Genomic DNA, 20,907 nt, shown 5'->3' on the forward strand with positions numbered 1-20,907 from the left:
CAAATAAGATAATTAATAATCCTAATAAAATAATTATATTTACATTACAAATAAATTTATATCGAATGAGGTAATTTGATTTTAAAACTTATTTTTAACGAAGTAAATAACTATTTAATAATATAAATCTTAATGTTTAAAATGAATTGATTAAAAGCGAATGCGTGAACCCATCCACGTTATTATGGAAATATAAACCTTTATGTACATGTTACATTGCTTTAATTTCTTTACAATTAAAATTTGGAGTTTTTATTTTTAAAACGGTAAAACCTGGATGGTGGGATAGGTTTTAGAAGAATATATTTCAAGCAATATTTACAGGCAAATTGACTACACACCTACTCTAGAAATACGCCAAGAATATTATATTATTGACATTATTGCCAAATATGTCATTAAGATATACATTAATTATGACATTTTAACGTAATTGAAAAAAATGAGATACATTAGTTATTTGGTTAATAATTTTATAAGAACCTACTAGTAATTTAATTAAAGTCTTTGTAGCATGCCTTAAACTTACTAAGACTAATAATAAACTACATTGAAAGATATAGTAGCAAGAATGAGGCGATATAACCTTTTACTAAACTATCACTCGTTTTGTGTGGCTGTCAGCTTCTATATGTACATAACTTGTCTTACCTACATACGATAAACTTACTTAAAACCTATTGTAAATAAAATAACTTAGTTATAAAAACAAATCACTATTAAATTGTTTTCCTAACCGAGTAAATAATATATTTTCGTAATGTAGAACTTCATGAAACTAATATTATTAATTAATTTTAGGGTTATCATTAAATATAACCTGTTATTAAAATAAATGCAACCGAAAATGAAGAATGTAAGATGAGAAAGGAATAGAATAGGTATTTTGGAATACAATCTTTTTTGAACAAGTTATTTAAGATACGAGATAAATGATAACTATCATTAATAATCACTTATTTTTCTTTACATTATTAACTTGTCAAATTAATTGTTATTTTTGATTAGCTTTATCAAATATGTTTTGGTTTGTTTTATTATTTAAGGAAAATAATTCAATGATATTTAGTAACTACATTATTTACTATAAAACTAAAAATCTACAATTGCTTTAATTATATTCAATAATAGCATATTTATTTATTTTATTATTAATTATAATTAAGAAAAACAAAACATATTATATTTAAAGCAAATTATATTACTATAAGTTAATTTTAAGAATCTACTTAATATTTATATTCATTATTAAATTCTTTGACTGAAAGATTATTATATATATTATATATGCCTAAATTAAATATAAGCATTGTTATTTTTGCTTCCATACTTTTACTATACAAAGAAAGCCAAAAATAACATATAGAGAGAACACTTGCTCCTACTTCAAATAAAATATAAATATACATATACAGTAAATACGTACACATTTAACTCAAATGATTCTCGCATGACGTCATTTTAAGTTATTTACAAATTATGTTGTGCGATTTAGCCGCCATATTTTTATATCAATTCACAATAATACGATATAATTACGTTACAATTTAATATCATGAGATGCAAAAGTAATGAATATAACCGATATTTCATTTATATTAAGCATACCATCGCTTCAAATCATTGGGATCGTCTTTAAATTATTTTGATTCCAATATGCTAAACCCTAGCTTTGGCTAACACTGACACCACGCGTTTTGTAATACTCTTCATTGCATTTTATGAGTGTTTTTATGTTATTTAAGGAATTTTAACTTCTATCATGAGCATAAAGCTGCACGCGTAATCTTTTATTCTGGAATCGATTAAACTGTCCATAGTACCTACCATACCTATTGACAGAAATGTAATACGTATTGTAAATGAAATTGACCAAAAACCAATGGTATACTGTATTTATCATCTAAATATGTAGAACCGAACTGAGACTAGAGGATTAGAGGATGGTCTACAAGATGAAAGCTTAAAGATATTCGATAGATGTGGAGACAGTGAAGATGAGTGAAGATAATGAAAGTAGAGATAGTTATAGACCTAACGGACGGGTACTGACCTAAGATTGAAATGTAGCTGCAAACATATGTTATTACTATTATTATATGTATTCTGTATACTGCGTCATTCTTATTTTTGAGGTAAGGCAAATTCATATTTCGAGATGATTTAACTTAAGTTAAATGTTTCGAGATGTTTTAACTTAAGTTTTACCTAAAGTGTAAGGATTAATCCTTACACAATAGGTAAAACTTTTTTTCATGACATGCAGTCCACCTGATGGTTAGTGGCTACTGTTGCTCATGGAAATTTGCAATCAACCCCAGGCAAGATTAGATATTACTGCCTGAGGTCGGCCATACATGCGCCGCAACCCATGAGGACTATGCTGGAACACCTCGGAAAATTACGTCTCCCTTACCACATCCTTCAAACCACAACACAGCAGCGCTTAACACTGCTGTTTAATTTCTTATCTGATTTTCTGACTTAAATTGAGTTGGCCATGGCCATGGGCGGTGTCGACCATTAAGCATCCGGTGGTCTGTATGCTTGTTAACTGTATTACTTCTACCATATTCATAGAAATATCTCGTATCATATAATCAGGCATAACAAAGATTGCAGTTACATTTCCAATAGAAAATAGAGACAAGAACAATACATCCTCACATCTACGCTAATATACCTACTGACACACATAACATATGGTTTTATTTAAAAATTGTAACACGATAATGCATAAATATATATAATAAGAATGGATACATAAAATAATTCCATGTGATTTTTTAATAAATATTTTCAAAAAATTGTCAGCTTAAATTGCATCAATATACATTTTCTGATTTTTATTTAGGTGATGATACATAATTAATATATTGATTAAAAATTGATATGTTATCGATATGAACTTACTTTTAAAAATGCAGTGTGTCAAGAAAAGTAATAAGAAGTAAAATATGTATATTAGAAATCAATATATAATCAGGCAAATATTATAAGTTACTAAATAAAATAATAGTAATCATGCCCATCATAAGTATTTCAAATCAAATTCTATAATTATCGATACTGATAATTATATTATTAAAATTCAACAAAAAAAAAAAATTAATTATTACGATAATATTATTATTAAAATTAATCACAAAAAATTGCACGCATGCATGCAAAAAATGATAAATAACTATTAAGAAAATTCAAATATTTACGATACATAAATTGAAAATAATGTTTAAATATATTGACTACCAAAATAAAAAAAACACTGCTTATTATAATGATATTTTACAATATTTTCTACTAAATATGATTATAGTAGGTATTGATTATCGAAAATATTTATATAAAGTACGTATAATTGTATAATAATTACTTATAAATACCATAAATGACATGAATATAATTAGCAAAAAACTGTATATCCTTACATCTAGTGATATGTCTGCGATATAGGTTGTTATTGCTGTATCTACAACTCGTTAGAAATATAATTAATAATTAAGATAATTGCATTCTGTATCATGTAATTCTTACAATAATAGGCATAGCATATAATTTGAGCGTGTGTTTTTGGTATTTTGTCCTTATAAATAAAATATTGAATAAATGTGTACATAAACGCATATAATACAAAATAATACAAATATCTAAAAATAACAAAATATCAAGGAATAATTAAAATTTTATAGCAGTCGCTATGTTGTTAATTATTTCAAATATAGCAATATATTACTGTTATAAAATATAACAGTGATAACATATATCGAGATAATAAAAACGCAATTTTAATTAATGAAATTATAATAAAGACAATATTCATAAAACACGCGCTCCGTTATCGAACTAACAATAAGAATTACGGCTGCTCTGATACTCTACTAATTAATTGAATTTCGGGAGAATTTGTCGCGAAAATTGACCTAAACTTACTTACAACAGATATTCGAGAAACGGAGCAAACAGCTCCATTATAATCTACACTAAACAGTCACACATAATTAAAAAATACAGACAAACTATTAAGGACAGGTATATCCTACTGCATAATATTCATAACCTTTTCATAAAGAAGCAATAGATTTCAATGTGCTCCCAATTCTCGTATTACTTGTCAAAATTACACGTAACTAAATCCAACTAAATCCACTTTAATTTTTATTTCTTGATATTTAATTACTCATATATTAACTTATCTTTGATTACTCATTTTTATTCTTAAGTCAACCTTAAGTCATCCCATTCTTAAGTCATCACAAATTTTAAGGTTTGGAAATTGACAAATTCTATTTCAACCCCTTTTGCAAATTCATAGATATACCTACCCAAAACAGTGCAGTGTTAGAAAAATTAAACCTAAAAACCTTCCTAAAACACACTCGCTGTATCCTTAAATACATGTATGTATCAAGAACCAGGATTTGTGTCCATTTTGTGCAAAAGAACATAAATTGTGCTGTTCATTCTACGAATCCTATTGTACTTTGCAGGCTATTACTATTTTCTTATAAAAATACCACTTGCTGATTTGAATTTACAGTATATAGCTATTTACAAAAAATGTGTTCCACTTTGTATTGTAATCATCGGAATATCTTTATTTCGAAGATCTACCTTTACATTGAAAGAATCCGCTTTTATTTTTCGACTTTAATGTTGAAATTGACTGCTTTAAATCCTTATTTGGTCTTAAAACCAAAAGAAAGGCCTTTACTCTAAATCGATACTTGGTCTTTAAATACTACTCTTCATAATTACAAAGAGTGTGTTACAAACTTTTTAATTCGTTAGAGATTATTTTGTGAATAGCTATATAATGTAAACCCAATCTTATAGTGGATATTACTGCAAAACATATGTTTATACCTAAGCGCACTCGTCGACAAAGATTCCACGATAGTTAAAACCAAATTGTTAATCCCGTGGTCTTAAATAAATGGGATTACATTAATAGCTTCACGTAAAACTTTGATTTTTACACGACCTCGTTCAATACTCTTGATCTAAAATTAGGTGGTAAATACCTAAAACCCAGCTAGTCAACCCAATCTAAATTGCGAAGGCCGAAATCTAATTTGATATAGCGGGCCACAATGAAACTAGCACTATAGTCTGTCACTGTGAAATTAAAGTACTTTCTTCTCTTTTCATTTAATTTTAAGGACCTTTAATTTTAACGAAACATCATTTATTTTAAAATTGATTTCATTACATTTCTAGCAATTTTTAAAAAAACATTTCTTTTTCAAAAGATTGCCATTTAACAGAGTTACTTGTTATGTTATTTTAATATATTTGTCACTCAGATATTTTAAAATATTTATTCGAACACGCATAAGCATTTGACTCAACTATCGTGGAACATCTATCGATAATATTAACAAATATATTCACAATAATCACTTTTACTATACACTCTTTCAATTGACATGTCGGGCTCGTCACATTTTCTTGTACAATTAACTTTAGATATTTAATTTTGCCTCTTTCTAGTCGATTCTGCAAAATAATATTTACTTGCTGACGGTCGATTCGGTGGGCGATATTTAAAATTTACGATAACTCTTAATAATATCAAAAAATTGACAATAAAATAGACAGGTGTTGTATAAATTGACACTTTAATTGTATAACTGTTTTCAATAATTAATTTTTGAATTCGTCGGTTTTTTTCCGAACTACTCTCACCCTATCCGCTCAATCTTTTTCTTTTATTAAAACCCTCTATTTTTATTTAGGGTGTCATTATAAACTTTAAATAAACTGGAACTTTTCAGCTCTCCATTCCACATTAAAATTTTTACATTACGTCTTATTATTGTAAGCAATGCAATATATTTCACTCAAAGCATTTTATATAATTCGTTGTTAGTTTTCGAACTCTACCTAGAGTTGTCAGAACTCTACCCCAGAGAGGTTTCTGTCTCTATCAACTGGCTTTGTACTTAATCTTCGTTGGTCTCTAGGGCCTCGTAAGCTTCGAAGATATAAATAAGTTTATTACTTTGCTCCCAGTAGAGTTATCAATAACTTTAGATGCTGTAAGTTAGAGCTATATATATCGTAAGTTAGCTTTTAGATTACGATATTTAATTGTTCGCGTTAAGGTTTATGCGTTACAATGATAATTACATTCGGAAATGTTATTTTTCTCTCTTTCAATTTTCAAAATTCTCATTAAAATTACAACCCAAGTTATTTTTGAGCTCAAAACATTTTCAGTATCATCCTTCTTATGTTTCTTTATCCATGTCAGTAAAATCTTGGATAAGGTATTTCACGATATCAATTATCCACAATAAATAGATATGGTCTGATAGTGATATGATATAATTATAATATGTCGAAATATTGGTAAATTTATTACAATCTAGAAATAGTTAGAGGTATCAGTGATATGTATGTGTTAGTAATTCACCCACCGAATGACACTAAAGTGTATAATGATGGCACATAAACACTAGAATACCTAAGTTCCTACTACCGAGTAAACAAATACAGGCTACAACTGTACACTTAGAGAAAATATACGTACATATTTCATATATTCTTACACTACTTGAATCAAAAGATTCTGATATGTTTCGTTACCTTGGTTGCAACTTTATCACGTTGATCCTAACTTACTTCTAATTGATATTAATTGATATATGTTTACGATTAATAGAGAAGCAAATCTTAGCCTAGTATTGCTGAAAGCGTAGGAAGAAAAACTTACTCGAAATCTTACAATACGTCTAAAAATATTATGTTAAGACTATTTAAATCAATGTTCATTAGAAGGCATCGTAATATGAAGTGATATTAACTTCAACAAACGATTATATATCGATACAATAATTTGAATAGTTATTCAATATATTACCATAAATAATTATACGTTTAACATTATACGATTATGATTTTTTACTAAAATATCGTATCCGTTATTTAAAATGTTTGAAAAACGCCTAATTATATGGATTATATTTTAGGCCTTAAATTATGTGCGATTGCGATCCTTACTGTATAGTTTAAGTTGTGCTCGATGGAATACTTTGTCTTAAAACTATTTAGGTTTTTAAAATGTTCACCATTACATGATTTCATTATAAACGGGAAATATTATTCTTAGAAAGTTAGAAGTTGTTTAGATTCTTGGTCTTAATTGAACATGGAAAGATGTGAAAAATGGAAAGTGAAGTATAAAATTAGTTAAAGGCATCAGGTTAAACTTCTGTTTTCATTTACACTCGAACATCAACAAGAAAAACAGATCGACTGCTATCGTGACGCCCTTCTAAATGGAAAACCCACAAAAAGATGAATCACTTTACAATGAGTGCTCTACGTACTCACCGAACTCAGTGTCGTCCGCAGTACAATCAACCAATACGCATTTTCCAAATACAAATTAATGATTAATCGAGCTTTGATCTTTTGATCTTTAAAAACTATGCTAGAAGATATTTGGATTCCATCTCCACCCCTCATGGAAGTAAGCTCCACTGTCCTCAATATATGCATTAAAACAGGATCTATAATATTGTGCAGCAGCCAAGAATCTTCAACCGCCTTTGTAGATTCTGTTTACTTTAGAAGGATGTCACGAACACGGTCTAAGTAATCTACGATATATTAACAGTAAGCACAACTAGGACATCTAGTCAGACACTAAACAACTCGCCGCCGATGAGATGCGGCTCAGTGATCGAAGTATATCAACTATGAGACATTTATAATTACACAACAAGTAAATTCAAAAATATAGACAACAACACCGAATAGCTTTAGAAGCCCTGTCGGAAAGGGTTCCGGACTGGGTTGGGTGCCGGCTGGGGGGCTGGAGCTGGCGCCGCGCCTCCCGCACGGAATGGGTTGCTCGCGGTCGGCTGCGGCTGAGCCGGGAGCTGTCTTTGCTGAGTATATGTCTCCTGCTGGAAACCCTGCTGTTCATACCCCTGTTGCTCATATCCCTGTCCATAACTTTGATACCCTTGCTGGTACTCGTACCCTCCTCCTCCATCGACATTCGATTCTTGAACGGAAGTATCCTGAGGAGCGTTGGAATACTCCAAATGGTTCTTAAATTCGCCGTTAACAGGTCTTTGATCCTGCATGCTGTACGTCTGGTATTCTTTTTCTGGCGGATCGGCCATGAGAATGTTGGCTTCGTTCTCGAAAGGCTTGAAGTCGTAAATGTGCCTCAGGTACATCAGTACGGGTGCGTACAGCAAATTACTGAATGCAATGAGGAGGTTGAGAGCGGTGAAGCCAATCATCTCGACAATTTCGCCCGCAATGATCGGTCCAACGGCGTAAGCGAAAGAGTAGGATATGTCAGCGATGGCGTAAATACTACCATACACCGACACGTATCGTACATCCACCAGGTATCCCAACGTTGGTAGTAGTGCCGTATCAATCAAGGCTATACCGAAACATATACCACAAATCGGTATCATCAACATTTTATACGAGTTTGCAAACGGTATGATGAAGCAACACAAGCCCTCCAGGGCCAGTCCGCCTGCAGCCATAAGCCATTGATGTTGCGGATACTTTTTCGCCATCTTAACTGTTATGATTACTCCTAAAACATGAGGGAAGAATGCCGGTAGCCATATCATCCCAATTTTCCAATTATCTTTAGTGAGATTATCTTCCATCCAAAGAGAGATTGTTGGCTCGAGGAAAGCCAGTGCCACGTTTGACATCATCAGAGCTCCAGCACATACTGCTATGTAAGGATCCATGAGGAGCTTCCAAATTGGCGTACCAGCCGGCTTTGGTTGAGCTGCTTCCTTCATTTGAGTTTTAAGTGGTTTCATTACGAGTAGTAACATGAACCCGTCCATGAGCGATATTAACGCAAGGATCAAAAACGGGACCTCTTTCCCTGCAAACTGGTATAGAGCGCCACCAAACGGTGGAGCGACGAGGCAGCCGAAACTTATAAACGCCAAAGCAATTCCAAGAGCCTGTGATCGTTCATTTTCTTCCGTGAATCTGTCTGCAATCATCGCCAAACCAGATGTATCAGCGAAAGCTGATCCGACGCCTTGCAGACTTCTCGCAAAGAACAACATGCCATAACTCCGTCCACATGCAAATATTGATGTGGAAAGAAACATGATAATCAGTCCAATCATCATAGGTATGTCATATCCTATTCGATCAATCAAGGCACCCGAGAAAGGATTTATCATGAGCTGTACTATTGCTTTCGACGCGAATAGGACCCCGGTTGCTGAATCCTGCCCCTCATGCGAAGCAGGTATAATTTTGGTTGGTATTATTGTTCTATTCCCTTCTTTGATGGGTGCCAAGGTGACCACATGGTCGTAGCCAGCCTCGCCCCACGCACCTATGTATCTTAGATAATCTGGTATAATGGGCACAATTACCATGTATAACATGTTGTCTAGTAGCAACGCTATGGATACTATAACTAAAATGATCTTCCTCTGCGAGGTAGGTTCTTGTATCTTCTCCCATAGCACCTCCCTTACCTCCCTCACCTCCAGGTTTACAACAGGGATGACAGAGCTGTCGATCTTCTGCCATATCGTCTGCGGTTCCTCCGCCATGTTTGTAATATTTTCAGGGCGTTCAACTCGATTATCTTTTACAGAAGACTATAAACATGTTCATGAGGCTATTACTTTTTGTCTTCTTTCTTCTCGCTGCAATTAGTGATCGCGTCTCGCTCACTCATCATTCGCAACGCCACGTCCCACACGACTCTCGAAAGGGACTTCGGAACCTGACAACAAACAGAAATGATCATTTAGTTATCATTTCCTTATAAAGTATAGGAGAATGCTCACGAGAGCGAGCAGGGTTGTTTCAAAAGGAATTTGAGTCGATCTTTGTTTCTGTATGTTGGCATGGTTCCTCTATCCCGCGAGATCAACGAACACAACAAGATCTTCCATTTCCAAAGACGATTCAGAGTCCTTTTGAACACAGCACTGGATAAATAAATAAATAAAATAAAATAAATTGATACAATCTTAACATACATTTTACTTTCTTTTAGATTTTATGTGTTAAAACATATGTAATTATATACTGGTGTAATAATAATGTAATGTAATGGAGTAAGAGGAAAAATCCGTTAGACATTATTATTTAGCCTTATATAGTGGTACTGATAAGAAAGAAAGGAATGTTTTAAGTGATAAATAATATTCAGTATTACTCTTTAACTTGATAGCAAAGTCAGTCATTGGATTAAGTCTGCAATATCCAAAATAAACATGAATTTCCCGAACAAGCCAGTAATTGTAACGACTTGTTTCACCCAAATTCAATTTGCGAGGAGCCGTTACGACCCGCAAAGGGCGACGTTGCCCAAGATTGACGCTTCAATCCAAATGGAAATGACGTTCCATTCAATCCGTAACTCGATATTTCACCGCCAGTCCTCGTAATGACTTTGTTTGACGAGTATTTAAGGTTACAATGATTATCTTTAAGGTTACTTTAAGGTTACAATGATTATCTTCTATTGATAAAAAAAGATGTCCTTTTTTTGTTGTCTTTTACCTTCATAAATTTTCACTTCAATTCGCTACCCAAAGATGGCACGACTAAAAGAAGAATATTATTAATTAGAATATTCTTCTTTTATAATATATGACTAAAATAATAATAATATAATTAATAATATTCTTCTTTTAGTCATGATAGTTCATGATTTTATTTTTTATCTCTTATAGGAGTAACAGACAAGCATGCACTTAACTTGATGATTAGGGTAATCTCCCACCTGTGGATATCAGTAATCAACCAAAGATAGGATTAAAATCCTCGCTAAGTTCTACCAAAATTACCAATACGTTGTCACCCCTGAGGACCAAGTTGGAACACATCATACAAATGTCTCTCCTTTACCACACCCCTCAAACTAAACCCCTAAATTTTATTAATAAAAGAACATCACAAAATATATTTTAAATCATAAACCAGGAGATTTTATATACCAATCACTCTGTTCTCAGATTACAGGAAAATGCTTTGTATATTTTATATTAAGACCAAATCCTCCAAGTAATCTTATGAAGCCTTGGAAATCCGCCCCAGAATATTAGCTTGGTTTCTTGTTAGGGAGAGTAATCTCCTACGAAGATAGATGCCGACCGCTACCGACGCATGAAGACGCTAATGAAAGTTATTTACATCACAATGTATACGTTGTTAGAAAGAAGTGGGTAACAATATGTTAGATTTTTTTAAATATTATTTTACTACAAAAATGCTTAACTTTGTAGTAAAAATGTAGTCAACATTAAATAAGTTTTTAATTCAGCTGCAGTTGTTTTGAATAGCAAAGTTTTAATTTAATTTAATTTAATTTTGCCATTTTAGGAGCAAGGTTTACTTCCGAAATCTTTTATTGGAAGTCATCCACGTCATTGAGAAAAGTTCAAATTTTATATTTCTAGACTCATCCGTTTTGTAGTTCATCATCATCATCATTTTGAAGGTGGAACCCTTTGTGATTCGACTCCGGCGGCACCACCGCCACACCGAATTCTGCCTAATAACAGCAGTGTTAGGTGCTGCTGTGTTCCGTTTTGAAGGGCGTGGTAGGGGAGACATATTTTCCGAGGCATTCCTGCTTAGTCCTCAGGGGTAGCGGCCCATCTGTGGCCGACCTCAGTAGGAATATTTAATCCTATCTCGGGTTGATTACAGATGTGTATGGGCGGCAGTAGCCACTTACCATCAGGTGGACTGCATGCTCTTCTGCTACTCCTATATTATAAAAAAAAACTGTCAAACAATCAAAGAGATTCCCTCACGCAAAATATTACTATTTAACTGAACACGACAAACCTTAGAGAACATCTTTAGAATACAAGAAAGTTACGTCAAATTTCCAACATTATTATCATAACATTTTATTAAAGAATGAATACAAACACAAACTTTTTACGACTAAATTTTTTCTACTTTCCAAAAAAGCCTTTTTATCAAGCACGGCGGGTTGCCCTCGGTGCCCTTAACAAGAGTCCTCGTTAGGGCGGAAAATCTTCTGCAAAGATCACGCACCGCTCCTGAATACCAATGAGCCCAAAACACAATTGAGTTCTCTAAATAGCATTAGTGAGGACCCGGGTCATTTATCTTTTTATTCCCTTGATTTGGGATTACATAAATGTGGATAAATAAATGGTGAAAAAACTAGGCATTACGGTGGTACCGGTACCTCTTATGCGACGGATAGTTAATATCGGGTAGAATCTAATATTATCACGTTGACTGGTGATGGTCAAAAAACACTGTTTACTCTCGTACTTTTTTAACATTCATGACAATTTTTAAGAATTCAGAAACATACTTCATTTGTTTCTGCCGTATTCTTAAAAGTGACTAAGAAAAATATTTCTCATGGATGCTAAAGCATGAAACAATTTTTTTATCGATTTTTTTTCGATTTTTTTATCGAATTTTTTTGTCGATTTTGGGGTACACAGGAGACGTATTTAAAACGATAATTATATGGTAAGGACAAGAGATATATCTGGATCTCATATGTTAAATTCCGTCTAGAAGTTTAGACTGAAGGCTGTGCCAAATAATGAACATACGGTCGAAAAAATTTCCCTCTGTAATCGAGTAAAATATTTAAATATCAATTTATCGTCCGCATTGATTGAAAACCAAAACACGTAATTATCCGTCTCGGACGAAACCAATGTAGTGGAGCCTGTTAGCAAGTGCGCTAGGGCGGAAAATGTTCTGAAAAATCCGCCCGCCCGCCCTGAATGTCAATGATGCGAGGAACATTTTAACAACCTCACTAGGTACAAAAGGGAGCAGTGTACTAAGGGCTCTTGTTTATTCAAGCATTGCTTGTTAAATTGATGTTCGTTATTTAAAATTGACGTTGTTTTTGTCTAATTTTTTTGGATTGAATTTGTTTTAAAAAATAGTGAGAAGTATAATATCGGCGTCACCTTTCCACTAAAGAGCCACCAAATAACCACTTGTATATATATTTTTTTTATAATATTAAAGCAGTAAGCGAGCTTGCGTTCTACCTCATGGCAAGTCAGTGGCCCACTGACAGCCAAGATTAGAGACCAACGTCAGGCTCGGCTGCCCTGAGAACTAAGTTCAATCGCCTCGGATGTCTCTTTTATCATACTTTTAAACCAGAACACCGGACACTGCTGACATTTAGTATCAACTCCATAAAAAATAGGTTTTTATCAGAAGCCGGTCACAGACGTGTTGCCAGTTCTGAGGACTAAGATGATTGCTCCAAAGTTAATCTGTCCCTTACTACATCCACCCTTCAAACCAGAACACAGTAGCGCTATCGTTGCCATTACAATACAAACTTAACTTTACTTTCTTTAACTGACATAATATAATAAAAACCCATCAACATGTATAAAGTAAAACCTTGAACTTCTACAGCCTGCACTCAAATCTATTTCGGGAAGCAACCCGCCACTCCGCAGCGGAAGTGTCGCGTGACGACGCCACTTTTTCCACTGACCCATTTTGACTTAGTGCTCATAGAGCGCCAAAATTTTAGATTACGACACAGTAAATAAGTAAATATCATAATATAGAAAGGAAATACTTTATTCAGTGTAATTGCAATTAATATGAACACACAGTATAATTGCAATTAATATGATATAATTATATTTTATTCAACATATTGAATGGGCTACTCTTTTTTTGTTCTAAGAATTATAATGGTCTAATTTGATTTACATCTAAATATATTAAAATTTATTTTGGATGACACCGATAATTTGAGAATACACGCCTAACAAGGATGTAAAATGTAAGGATGTAACACATAGATTAGTAAAGATTACTCACTCCTAACAAGAAAATGTACCCAGTTTTGAGAATAGAAATAGTTGCGTAAAAAAGTTTTGCCACGTCTCCGTGCTAAAATGTCCCTAAAATATTTGAAATAATTATTTATTTATTATGTTAATTACGTTGTATTAGTTGTTTATTCGTAAATTTTCTCTAAAAATGTTTTTATTTGTCAAGAATTCAAAAAAAGAACTTACTAATAAGCCGTTTGTGGCTTCATTCAATTTCAAGGCGGCGAAGTATCTTTACTAATCTATGTTTAACCATACAACAAACAATAACACATGAGAACACACGAACTAACAACTATTTCTTTAACAACTTAAGATTGTTATATCTAAGTTTTACACACCGGTAACCAGACACCCCACTCTCCCCAAACATCCTCGAACGTTTAAATGAACGTGGAGTGGTTGCCCTTCTAATTACGAATCTCACGAGTCCTGGATAAAATTACAAAGGGAATACGGTTATACCCGGCTCCCACATAAATATGTATACATGAGTATTAAACTAATGAGCTTAGGCTCAAATCTCAGACCTATTGGTGGTCTAACGGTGAAGAAAACTACATACTGAAAACAAGTGCAAGAGTTCTGTTAAAAAACACAAAAGTTTTCAAAAGTGAAGTCTATCAAACCGCGTGATATTGTTCACTTTTACATATATTTCTTAATTTATTAAATAACTAGCTGACCCGGCAAACTTTGTACCGCCTCAAAATATATTTATCAAATATATTTTATAATATATTTATCAAATATATTTTATATAAAATATAGCCTATGTTACTCGTGGATAATCTAGCTTTCGAATGGTGAAAGAATTTTTAAAATCAGTCCAGTAGTAGTAGTTTTGAGCCTATTCATTACAATCAAACAAACAAACAAAGTTTTCCTCTTTATAATATTAAGTATAGATAACTACATGCTAAATATTTTAAATCAAAACAATTCAACTTATATTGAAATTTCTCAAAAGGCGATAAGACAATTTCACTATTAAGCACTTATTATTGATTGGATCGATTCAATGATAAAATATTATCCTTTTAGCGTCGTAAAAAAAATACGAGACGCGAATGAAATTTGTAATTACGTCTCCCCCGGGACCCCTAACGGGATTATATTGAAGGTAAACAGTCGTATTAAAACGAAATGAAATTGCAATTTCTATGGGAGCGGTGCCCCCTGCTGGGCACCCCTACACGACGAAATGGTCAAAATCTATCGAAAAATAGAATAAAATACCTAAAATCTATTCAAAACTCGTCGGTCTATTTTTATTTAAATGTAATATATCATGTACTCAGGTCATTTCAAGCTCCAAATGAAAAGGTAAAGAAGTTTGCTTGTAGCGAAACCTTCCAGCCTTCTGATAAATGCTTAGAGGGTTCTGTAAGCAACAACGGGATATTATGTGTTAACCAATATAAACAAAATCAAAACAGGTCGACGTACGTGTCAAATTATAGGACATACGCGAAATCATAACATAGACGCATTTCCACTTTAATCGTATTCAAGTAACTTCAGAAAAAATCTCATAATATTCGTATATTACCTAGTTTGCAAAATTTAAACGACCACCAACATAAAGTCATGAACATCTATCAGATGCAGATTAAAAAATTCTAAGTACAAAAAAATTCATAAGTAAAAAGTTACACATTTTTCGTGACACAAATAAAAAAAACTAAATTAAATTTGACGATTCCAAGTTGTCGTGTAGGTGTGCAGGCGGCGTCTTCAAAGGCCAGGTGAGGGCGAGGTGGCGGAGGGCCGCGTCACCCCGAGTGAGGGTTGACCTCAACACCAGCTTTTCAACCCTTAACCTTATGACACAGCGATAAAGCTTAAAATCGGATACTATTGCTCTAAGAGTTAAAATGACTTTATTCGTATAGTAGTAAAGTTGAAAATGCAGGCAGAAATAAAGTGATACATTAACTTTGTTCTGAATTTTTTATACTCGGCTGAGGCACGTCAGGCTTACGACGCTATTTTGATATTTGCCAGCACAATTATGAGAAGTAAATCTTTTTGCATAATATTTCAGTTAAACTTCACAGAGAGTTATGTATGCTCTTAAGTATATTTTCGCTACTTAATATTAACACAGACTCTATTAAAACCTTGTCGTACGTTTTATGAAAATCTTTATAGATTAGGTTTTTTTAGAGAAACTTTTTCAAAATGACATTGGCTGTTAGGAGATACTGCGGCCTTAATTAGGGAACCAATTTCCAATGATGGGATAGTAATGGGCGGATAATACGCATGGACAAAATGCATGTTAAATGTACCAATTACCTTAAATTGTATTCTGCATAAATGTTCCATTATGTAGTTCTATATAAGTAAGTAAGAAAGAGAGAAAATTATTTATTTATAACATTTTTGACCAACAGGGTCTCCACTCAGCCTTCATGTTTCAGGTAAGCTTAGTCACCTGCAACGCTGGTATTCTGTGGAGCCTGTAAAACACTGTGTGCGCGCGAGCGATACGTGAACGCGTGTGAGGGAGTATGAACATATGTGTGGGAGAATGAGTGTGAATATGAATGAGATAGTCGAAGGCAAGTGTATTATTAACATAAAATGATAAAGTAAAATCTTAATCTTTATTCTTAAGCATGGCAACGCGATCGGTTTCGGAAATAACCCCTTTTCTATATGGAAAATGGTTATTCATGTCCATGGACAGTAGTGATCACTTACAATCATGCGGACTGCAAACACGTTTGCTACTTCAATCTTAGAAAAAAAGTCTCAGGATCAGTAAGAATTTAAGGCTACTATCTTTTTGAGCATGTAGAGCCACCATAAAGAAAGTTATAAACACGAGGGAGCGTCAGAGCACAAAGCCCAGCGGGAGGCCCGGACCGCGACCGCTGTCGGTGACGACTCCACGCTGCGCCAGATTGCACGTCAACCGTAGGTTTTAATTACATCTCGCTTTGATGATAATGACATTGCGATTTCGAGTTGCTTCCTTGAAATTTGAACGTGTCGTATATTCGCCGACATAGAGACTTTATTCTTGATCTCCTTTTCTTTCTTCGCCAACCCATGCCGCCCATTAAGAAATCTAATGCCACGCTATGGATACTTTTCAGAGATCACGCAGACTAGGGCCCGGCCAATAAATGTCACTAAGATTATCACTGGTCTGAACAAACGTGGAAGTTTATTTCAAGGAACAGTAATTCAATTAAAATATGTGATAGCCTCGCCATGTATAGGAAATTGAACAATAACATCAATTATATGGAATTTTGAAACTGAATTCTGAATTTAGATCTGACTGTTTGTATGTTTCTAAAACACTCAAGAAACAGGGACTCCATATAATAGCTACGAAGCTAATGGAACGAATGGAACCATTATAAGATGACATTTTAAGAACTGCAGTGACCATACTATGAGCGTCATGTTCATTGCTAAAAATAAACATAAAAAAGTGTTGACTGTTGAATTTTTTACATGCACTTTCTAGCGCTAAAATAACTGACTTCACCCCCTCGTGCCACCCTCAACGCTGGCGGCGATAGGGCACGGCAGAGGGCCGCTTGACCTTTGTCTGTTCTCCGCTAGAGGGCGCTGAAGTACACTTGAAGCTTCTGATCCACGTACGCTGTTTCAAATTTCAATGCAGCTATGTAGTGTTTTGGAAAGCTTTGTGAAGATGAATTGAGAAAATTAAAGTTAAGCCAACTTAACTTTAATTTTCTCAATTCATCAGAGATAACTTTAACTTTAAAATTAAAAGATAATTAGCATTGGTTTTAGGCTCCTTCATTTGTAAGTACAAAAGTGTGAGGAAATCTACACCAGGTGTATAGCACTATTAATAATATTCAAATATTCAACAAGAACCGCTGGATCACTGCGGCGTTCCGGCTTAGCCCAGGGGCAGATTAAACAATTGCTTATGGGACAATTACTTATGGTATTGGGGGCACCAGGTAGTGCACAAAAATCTACAAGATTGAATTATTCTAATGCACTAGGTTACTTGTGGATAGGAGGGCCCATGTGTAGATTGTGAATTACTCAAGGTATAACATAGTCATAATCCGGAACCGAGTGACAGCCGCCCATGCACATCACTACTCAAATTCATAATATAAAAGGGTTCTACCTAAATCCTCCACTCCGCAGAACTAAGAAAGTCGCCTTATATGTTGGATAGATGGATTCATATGGAGGAATAATATTAATGGTAATGTAAAATACTACAACTTCGGGATTACAATATACTACAACTATTCTGTAAATATTAAGTACAATAAAGTATAGTTGTTTCCATTATTCCAACAGTTCTACAGCTCAAAGCAAAAACGCCAAAAAGAAACAAAACGAAATTGGTTTTGTGTACTTTCCATTTCAAGGGGCGAATGGGCAAAACTGGATTATATCGCCGGCGTCCCTCGGGGCCGAGGGGAGGTTGGGGACAAAGGCACCGCGAGGAAAGTTGGCAAAGTCAACAGTAATCCCATCTGAATGTTTGCCCGTTGTCTTGACAAGTACGCTTATCCGCACTTACTGATAAAAAGACGGCGAATGGTGGTTTTGTGTTATCTTACAAATCCTGTGAGTTGCTCTGTCAATTGGTCTGATTGTGTGATAGCCTCAAAATGGCGGCTAAATCTCGGATAAGGAATTACCCAACATTTTAAGTCATCAAGCTTTACTAGCTGAGTAACATTGCTATATTCAATACAATGTTTTACGTTTAACCAATTAGAAAATTTTCATTTATTAATGTTAAACTATACCATAATTTTGTAAATGTAAATATAAAATTCCAAACTTGTAAACAGTCACTAGTTGCCAATTGAAGTATGAAATAAAATGACCATATTTTCGAAAATAACAAATTAAACGACCAAATACAATACAATGTAAGTGATTATATTTTATTTAAGAATCTAATTATGTAGCTAGTTATACCGCTAGACGAGTATAAAAAAACTACATACCGTAAATAATTCCACAAAAACAAACCTCTAGCTATTGTTCTGTTAAATTTTAAGCAGTTTAGACGAACATTGTTCTCGCAAACAACTATAAGTGAATAGAGTCGCTTTTATACGGTTTGTTCAAATGTATAATTGCGCCAGTTCACCCCGTTTCACCCACAAAGGCTTTGTTCGCACAGAATAATTTACTGCTGGTATATTATTTCTAGTTATAACGTTATGTTATTTCTAGTTTTCATAACTAAAGTTGTTTTATAACGTTGCTTATTAACTGTTGTTTATAGCTTTTTAACTTTGTCTGTTAAATTAAGGTTGACAATGCTCAAATATATTGCCTTAAAGTTAGTTTTGAAAACAGCGCGGAATTATTTAGTTGCTATGAAATATTCAGCTGTTATAATGTTGTTAAAAAGCTTTTTGTGTCCATAATTAAAATATATGGACTTCTAATAATCGTTAATAGATTTAAGTTATTTGCAGACCAAACAATGTGAACATTTCATGCCTTTCATCAGCATTAATTCATTATTGTCCCACTGCTGGACACGGGCCCCTTCTAACTGAGCTGAGGGGTTTTGAACACAGTTCTACTAGCTATGTAAGGATAATACAGCATCAAATCATACGTTTAATTAATTCGCTGTACGTAGAATAAATAATTAGGTACACTTAATTAAAGCCCTAGACAGAAATTAAGACCCGACCTAGCTACCGCACAACAACCTAGGGTCCATTTATACACCAGCCTTAACTCATTTTTCTCGGCAAGACAATCTAATTCACGCCACTAATTAGAACGTGCCGTGCGATCATTAAATTTGCTCGGGAGAACTAACAGGACGAAATAGGGGTGTCAAAGTAGGTAAACACAAATATTTAAATGAGGCAGTTCGGACAGTGGTTAAAATTGGACCATAAGTTTTCATATTCCGAAAAAAGCTCACAGTACGAAAGATTTTTAATACGTACGAATGAAAAATTGACGAAGGAAAAGATAAGTTAAATAAAGAAACCGGTACTGAATTGTATTCTTTGCGGATTTAATTATGTATAGATACTTTTTAAATAAAGCAATACATAGTTATAAACTAATTTATCAAATGTTATCTATACTTTTGGCCAACTAAAAATGCCTTATTAAACTAAGTCAAAAATCCTCTCGTGTGACAATTTACTTTAAAATTATATTCCTACCTATTATGTTAGCAAGATCAATCTTGACAAATTTTATAACATTACATTTTTTTATTATTATTATATGTATCCTGCTTATAAGAACTTTAATTTCACTAATATTTCACTCATAATGTAATTATGAAACCTAATGTTTATTTCTAAAAAACCTCATAACAACAAATGCTACGTTTTTATTACTTTTATTAATTTCTTTATCAGACAACCCTAAACAAGGTACACTACCTTAATTGCATAAAACAGAACACGAAGGCAGTGGGGGTGAATAAAGCCGTTTCTCTTGGGACGGCAAAATATCCTTAAGCCATTTTATACTTTATACTCTACCGTTAAGGAAAGTTATCGCTATACTCTAATGTATTTTGAGAAGAAATGTGTAGTTTGGCGAAAATAACGACAGAGTGTACTTGTAACGTAATATGTTGGTGCTAAAATGTTATGTTTACGATATTCTTAGAGAATACGATGTCTTATAAAGTAGATAAGTGTAAAAGTTGGTAATGTGTCCTAAGAGATACATTATTTTTATGGTGGTACGGGATTTATATCTAAAAATATGGTACATTTTTATATTTGCAACATATTTTCACATTGTACGTTATTTAATACTAAATAGAAAAAAAATAGATATTTATTTATATACGAATTCCGGGAAAATTACACTATACTTACATAAGAACTTAAACTTAAGCATATATTTCTATATTTAAACGAAAAAACTATATTGTTAAATATAGTTTTACGTTTAAAAACTTATTTAAAAAAATAGTTGAAAAAATTTAGATTTAAATAAGATAATTATTTGTATATAAAAAAACTTTAGTCTTGATTTAATTTAGTTTAATAAAAACATTTTATCATATCTTTGAAATAAATAGTAACGCCTATTTCTTAGAATC

General features: G+C 33.2%; 2 protein-coding genes across 2 annotated transcripts in view; both read right to left on the minus strand.

Moving 5' to 3' along the window:
* ChAT (Choline acetyltransferase) overlaps window positions 1–20,907 on the minus strand; it is a 73,455-nt gene that overhangs the window by 40,158 nt on the left and 12,390 nt on the right. The gene's annotated exons all lie outside the window — the stretch shown is intronic.
* On the minus strand, window positions 6,851–9,733 carry VAChT (Vesicular acetylcholine transporter). Its single transcript, XM_073073353.1, has one exon. It carries the CDS (start codon window positions 9,564–9,566, stop codon window positions 7,767–7,769), a length of 1,800 nt encoding a protein of 599 aa, XP_072929454.1. The 5' UTR covers window positions 9,567–9,733; the 3' UTR covers window positions 6,851–7,766.

The sequence above is a fragment of the Epargyreus clarus genome, unplaced genomic scaffold (genome assembly GCF_041222505.1).
Source record: "Epargyreus clarus isolate Ecla_fem2 unplaced genomic scaffold, WU_Ecla_fem_2.2 ptg000005l, whole genome shotgun sequence".
Classification (NCBI taxonomy): Eukaryota; Metazoa; Arthropoda; class Insecta; order Lepidoptera; family Hesperiidae; genus Epargyreus; species Epargyreus clarus.